At 42.3% G+C, this 6,425-nt stretch overlaps 1 protein-coding gene across 1 annotated transcript; it reads left to right on the top strand.

The window, feature by feature from the left end:
* Nucleotides 1-5,086: 5,086 nt before the first annotated feature.
* Nucleotides 5,087-5,785, top strand: LOC149080335 (uncharacterized). The gene is made up of 2 exons (XM_089238718.1): nt 5,087-5,332; nt 5,459-5,785. The coding sequence occupies exons 1-2, from the start codon at nt 5,087-5,089 to the stop codon at nt 5,783-5,785; spliced, it is 573 nt and encodes a 190-aa protein (XP_089094844.1).
* The last annotated feature ends 640 nt before the right edge of the window (nt 5,786-6,425 follow it).

Below are 6,425 nucleotides of genomic sequence, written 5' to 3'. Positions count from 1 at the left end.
ATTTGAACTTCAGGTCCTCTTTTAATGCTATTTCTGTCAATTTTTCTTGTAAATGTGATAATTGTTATTGTTGGAGATTGAAAAAAAAAATTACTGAAAATTGTTATTTTTATTCAGTACAGATTATATATTTCATTACAGATTATAAGGATCTTTTCGGAATGATCACGTTGTATAAAAAAATAAATATTCTTTTAATCGTCCTCCTGCCCCCCATTCTCACCTTTTTTTACTTTTATTACCAGACGCGCACCACTCCCAGGGCCGCAACTAGATGATTGGTCAGCCGGGGCAAGCACGCATTTCGGCGTCCCTCATAATGTTGAAGGAGAGGTTAAAGAGTGAAATTTGCGCCCCCTCTAGTCCGGCGCCCGGAGCACCAGACCCGCTTGAACCCTCCTAGTTGCGGCCCTGCCCGCTCCCCATCCCATACAGACATCTATGTTCTACTTTGACATGGGGTACAGAGTAAGGTGTTGAGATGAGTTGAGTGATCCGATGAATTTATTATTAGGTAATGTTCAATTAGAATTTGTGTTGCTGTAACGCACTAGATACGCAATCGTGTTTACACTTTCTGAAGCATGGGTTGTCTGTTCTGCTTTATGATTTACTTTATGATTTTCTGCTTTATGACTTTTCCCCTTATCAGAGATCGACCCCGATGGAATAAGAGTCCCAGCTATTTCGTTGTAGTTGTTAGAGCCCAGGTTGTTCTTGTGTTTTGTTTCATAGGTGGCAGCATCTCCCTAGCATCGATGTAGTTACTTGTTCGTGTTTTCCCCTTTTTTTTGCTTGTGCTTTTTAGTTTTTCTGTGTGAGTACAGGTGTGTGGACCTGCCTGTAGCGTTCCTCCGGGAACCGCGTTTCACATTAAGTTCTCTTTATAATTAAATGTTGAATTTCTAAGTGAGCCTGTTCTGCTTTCATGAGCTGAAACCATTCAAATACAGTCCACTACTTATTGTGCGCCAACATTGTTTGTCCGTCGAGCCGGAGACGATCCAGTGACGAAATGGATACCAAGTTGATACGGCAGAGAGGTTCACTTAAAGCAAAGGTGATGGCATTGGAAAAGTTCATCAGCGAGTTTCAACGCTCCAGTAATTCTATTGTCGCTATAAATGTGAAGTTGATGTTAGTCACTGCAACCAGAGAACTGTTGGAGAAGTTGCGAAATAGTCTCTACGATCTCCCAGCAGATGTGAACGTCGAGGCTTTTGACGGTGAACTTTATGCCATTGAAGAACGATTAGACGATATTCAGGTAAAATTGACAGCTCTTCAGAATACTTGCCGAGAGGAAACATCGAATGAGCCGTCAAAGCCGAAAGAATCTGGAAAAATGAAACTTCCGGAGATCCTACTCCCGCTCTTCACCGGCAAATACGAAGACTGGAATCTATTCAAGGTACAGTTCATTGAACTTATAGAAGCAAATATACATCTAACAAACGTGCAGAAACTCCATTATTTACGAGCGTCATTGAAGGGTGATGCCAAGAATGTCGAGTCTGTGGACGATAGTTACGAGTCCTTGTTCAAAGCCCTAGAAGAGCGATTCGAAAACAAGAGAATGGTAGTCGATTCTCATGTCCAACCCATCATCAATTGCAAGACCATTCAACAAGAATCGGCAAAGGAGCTTCGACACCTTCTGGACAGCGTGAAACGAAATCTCAGAGTGCTCAAGGTCCTGGGGTTTGAGAGAAATGACTTGACCGATATTCTACTCACCAGTGTGCTGCTGAAGAAACTAGATGTGCATACAAGACACCAGTTCGAATCAACACTATCCACTTCGGATATAGTGAAACTTCCTGAATTTCTTCAGTTTCTGGAAAAGCGCAGTCTTGTACTTGATAGCACCAGTGTCAATAGTGCTGCGAAATATAAACCAAGAGTGTCTGTGGGTGTGAAAAATCTTATGGTAAAAAGCTCCAATGATACTAATGTTTGTGTCTTGTGTGAGGGTTCTCATTCATTAAACAAGTGTGTGCAGTTTCAAAAAATGGACGTATTTCAACGTCACGATATTGTACAAAAAAGTCGATTGTGTTTCAATTGCATGAGATCAGCTTCCCATGGTGTTTTTCAGTGTAAATCAAAAAATGTGTGTTTTGTGTGCAAAAAGAAACACCATTCCCTGTTGCACGGCTACAAAACCCACAGGGACAACGCGCCGTCATCAGCTGGCGGATTTGTCGCGTCACCGGAAGTCGCAGCAGAAACAACTGACGAGCGATCTTTTTCTTTTCAAAGCCTGAGAGCCTGAGTAATATAAACAAAGGTTCGACCACGTTCTGAGCACTGTCGTTTTGCGAATCGAAGATGTTTCGGGAAATATTAGGGATGTTCGAGCTATCTTAGATAACGGCAGTCAATCGAATTTGATATCGGCCAGCTGTGCCGAAACTTTGGGCTTGAAAAAGACGAAAGTGTATGCTCCGGTGAGCGGAATAAATGGTGTTACTCAGACCATCAAGGTAAAATCTCTGCTAAGATTTCCAACGCAAAAGGTGATTTCTCAAGCAATTTGGATTTCTTGGTTGTTCCGAAGTTGACTTGGTTGTTCCGAAGCGCGGAGATATTCTTCGACTTGTTGCGAAATTCGAAACTTCGTATCAAGATTGTGTTGCAGAACTCAGTTTTTGGCTACATAGTTTGTGGTTGTATCCCCAGTACTCATAGTAAACAGTTGTGCGTCCTTTCTCGAGACGAGGGCTTGGAACAATCTATCCAGCGGTTTTGGGAAATTGAGAAAAATGATGTGCTTCCGAAAATTCTGTCGGATGATGAAGTCTTTTGTGAGGAGCATTTCCAAAAGACTCACAAAAGAGATGCTACAGGAAAATATTGTGTACAAATGCCACTAAAAGATGACCCTGAGTGCTTAGGCCAATCGAAAGAAGCTGCTCTTCGGAGGCTGAATTCACTGTGGAAACGACTGTCCAAAGATTCACACCTCAGGTCACTTTATCAAAATTTCATATTGGAATATGAAAGTCTGGGCCATATGGACGAAGTGAAGGTAGACTGTGCTAATGTGGTATATTACATGCCTCACCACCCTGTGTACCGCCCTGAAAAAAGTACAACTAAGTTGAGAGTCTGTTCAACGCATCAGCCCCTACTTCAAATGGACTTTCTCTGAATGACTTGCAGAGGAATGGTGGACTGGTCCAAGAAGACCTGTTCTCAATCATGGCAAGGTTCCGAAAGCATCGCGTTGCCTTCACTGCTGATATAGAGAAGATGCACCGGATGATTGAGATCGATCCTGGTCAAAGGGACTTGTAGAGAATCTTGTGGAAGGATAGCGCTGATGGTTCAATGAAAATTTACCAGCTGGGCACGGTGACGTATGGAACGACTAGTGCTCCATATCTGGCTACAAGAGCCCTTAAGCAACTTGTGATTGATGAAGAGATGCAGTTTCCGTTAGCAGCTTCACACAGTTGCAAAGTCTGACTTTTATGTCGACGATCTTGTATCTGGTACCGACGATGTCAGCTCGGCCATTGAAATGCAGACTCAACTGGTGAACATGCTGCAAGCTGGTAGAATGAATCTACAGAAGTGGTGTTCGAACGAAAAACAGCTGATGCAAAATGTGCCATGTGAAAATCAAGGTTAGCGGTTTGATGTCTCAAGTGATGGACATTGCGTCAAAACATTAGGTGTTCTGTGGAATCCAGTGCATGATACGTTCGAGTTCACTGTATCTTCATTTGAAAATACATGTTCAGTGCTTAGTAAAAGATCATTGTTGTCATACATCTCTCGATTGTTCGACCCGTTGGGGGTTTTAGGTCCAGTCATTGTGAGGGCAAAGATATTCATGCAGAAGCTGTGGCTTCTCAAGGTTGATTGGGATCAACCACTTCCTGAGAAAATCACTCAAGAATGGCAGACCTTTGCGATTTCTTTGCTCGATCTTAAATATGTACGAGTGCCTCGTTACATTCATGTTGATAATGTGATTCATTCAGAACTTCATGGCTTCTGTGATGCATCGAAGCTTGCATATGGTGCTGCAGTTTATCTGAGATGCATGACGTCATCTGGCATCATCAAGGTGAATTTGGTGTGCAGAAAATCCATAGTGGCTCTAATCAAAACCATCACAATACCTCGTCTAGAGTTATGTGCAGCTGAATTGCTATCCAAACTTATAATTAAGGTCTTGTATTCATTGAAGCTGGAAATTCAGCGTATGTATTTGTGGACTGATTCCACTATTGCCCTGAGTTGGATTCAGACATCTCCGCATCTATTGAAAACATTTGTTGCAAACAGAGTTTCCAGAATTCAAAAACTCTCTTGCAATGTATTGGTCTCATGTAAGGACAGAGGAAAATTCAGCAGATTTAGTCTCCAGAGGTCTCGATACATCAAAAATTTGTGACGTTTCATTGTGGTGGAGAGGCCCATCCTTCCTTCATGAAGACAAGGTGCAGCGTTGTGACAATTGTCCACACCCTTCTGAAGAGGAATGTCAACAAGAATTGAAGGAAATTCAAAGCAATGTGTTAGCCATCATCAAGGATAATGCTCTGCTGTCTCAGATTTTAACTATCAGCAACAGCTATGTGAAGATTATCAGAATATTGAGTTGTGTGTTTAGATTCATACACAATTCGAGAAATCCTCAAGTGAGATGTCATTGTCCACTAACTGTTCAAGAGTTGAAGGCAACAGAAATGTATCTTGTGAAAGAAGTTCAAAAGAAGGAATTCTCAAAGGAACTGTCAGATCTGATTAAAAGTAGATCTGTATCTGTTAAGAGTAAGCTGAGATGCCTCAACCCCTTTTTGGATGATACTAGTGTTATTCGTGTCGACGTCTCAGAAATGCTGAAATTGCCTTTGAGAGTTAACATCAAGCAGTGATTCCTGCAAGTCACAGACTCTCTCATCTGATATTTGAGCATTACCATAACAAGAATTTTCATGTTGGTCCACAAGCCTTGCTGAACCTTGTTCGCGCGGTCTTTTGGCCACTTGGTGGAAGAAATCTGGCAAGAAAGGTTGTACATAATTGTGTGACTTGCTTCCGTGTTCATCCCAAAAATGTGTCTCAAATTATGGGTGAACTTCCAAAGAACAGTGTTACCCCGAACTCGACATTTAATATCTGTGGTGTTGACTTCTGTGGTCCTTTCCACGTGAACATCTCTAATCAGAGGAAGGGAGCTGTGAAGAAAATTTATGTTGCTATTTTCATCTGCTTTGTGACAAAAGCTGCTCACATAGAGATGGTTGGAGATCTGACTTCTGAATCTTTCATCGCATGCTTGAAGCGGTTTTTCGCAAGAAGAGGAAGGAGTTCGGTAATATTTTCTGATAATGCAACAAATTTCGTAGGTGCTCAAAGGGAGTTGAAGAACCTCGGTCAGTTGGTTACATTACCTGGTGAATGTGTGACTGATTTTCTGTCGTCAGAATCTGTGAACTAGAAGTTCATTCCTCCTAGCTCTCCAAATTTTGGAGGATTGTGGGAGGCAGGAGTGAAGGCATTCAAATACCACTTCAAGAGGTCAGTTGGCAGTGCAAATCTGACACTGGAAGAGTTCCTGACAGTGTCAGCCCAGATTGAAGGAATGCTCAACTCTAGACCTATTTCACCGATGTCATCTGATCCTGCAGATCTGGAGGCTCTAACACCGGGTCATTTTCTGGTCGGTCGTCCCATCAGAACTGTTCCAGAGCCAGACCTGATTGATGTGAATGAAAATCGTCTGAATCGTTGGCAACGCACAACCAAGTTTGTGCAGAACATCTAGAAGAGATGGCATAGGGACTACTTGAACACACTGCAGCAGCGAAACAAGTGGTGCTTCGACAAAGACAATGTGAAACAAGGTGATGTTGTCCTCCTTAAGGAAGATCACTGCCCCCCTTGTAGTCGGCGACTGGGTCGCCTTCAAGATGTGATCAAGGGATGTGATCAAAAGGTGCGAGTAGTGTTGGTCAAGACAAAGAATGGTGTCATAAAGAAAACCGTCTCTAAAATTTGTCCCCTTCCATTCCAAGAGCAATATCCCTGATGTAAAAAAAAAAAAAAAGTTTCTCTTGTTGTTTGCACAATGTTCAGGATGCAGTGATGTTGAATTTTTAAAGTGTATAATTGATTTGTACCTATCCTATTCATTTCATTTATGTGTTAATTAATATTTCAACGCCGGGCGGGATGTTAGGGTACGTCCATAGTGAACCGCTTCTCGCTACTCGCTTTATCGCGGCTGAAAAAAGATCGTGAAAACTCATTGGGGCGGCCATAGTGCGCCCGCCTACCTGCTTATACCGGCTCAAACTGCTTTTACCCGCTTTAACCAGAATGAATTATTATTTCTTTTTCTCGCTTGACGGGCTCCGCTTGCAGTTTTGAACGGATACTTTCCTCTAAGTGTTCGTTTTATAATG

The sequence above is a fragment of the Pholcus phalangioides genome, unplaced genomic scaffold, assembly GCF_987345545.1.
Source record: "Pholcus phalangioides strain wild (caught in Gottingen) unplaced genomic scaffold, Ppha-v1.0 ptg000011l_1, whole genome shotgun sequence".
Taxonomy (NCBI): Eukaryota; Metazoa; Arthropoda; class Arachnida; order Araneae; family Pholcidae; genus Pholcus; species Pholcus phalangioides.
This window is presented reverse-complemented; position numbering and strand designations above follow the sequence as displayed.

Coding starts and splice junctions, on each gene's coding strand:
- LOC149080335 (XM_089238718.1), top strand. CDS start 5,087: ATGGGTGAACTTCCAAAGAACAGTGTTACCCCGAACTCGACATTTAAT. Junction 5,333..5,458: donor CAAGAAGAGGAAGGAGTTCG/GTAATATTTTCT, acceptor TCTGTGAACTAG/AAGTTCATTCCTCCTAGCTC.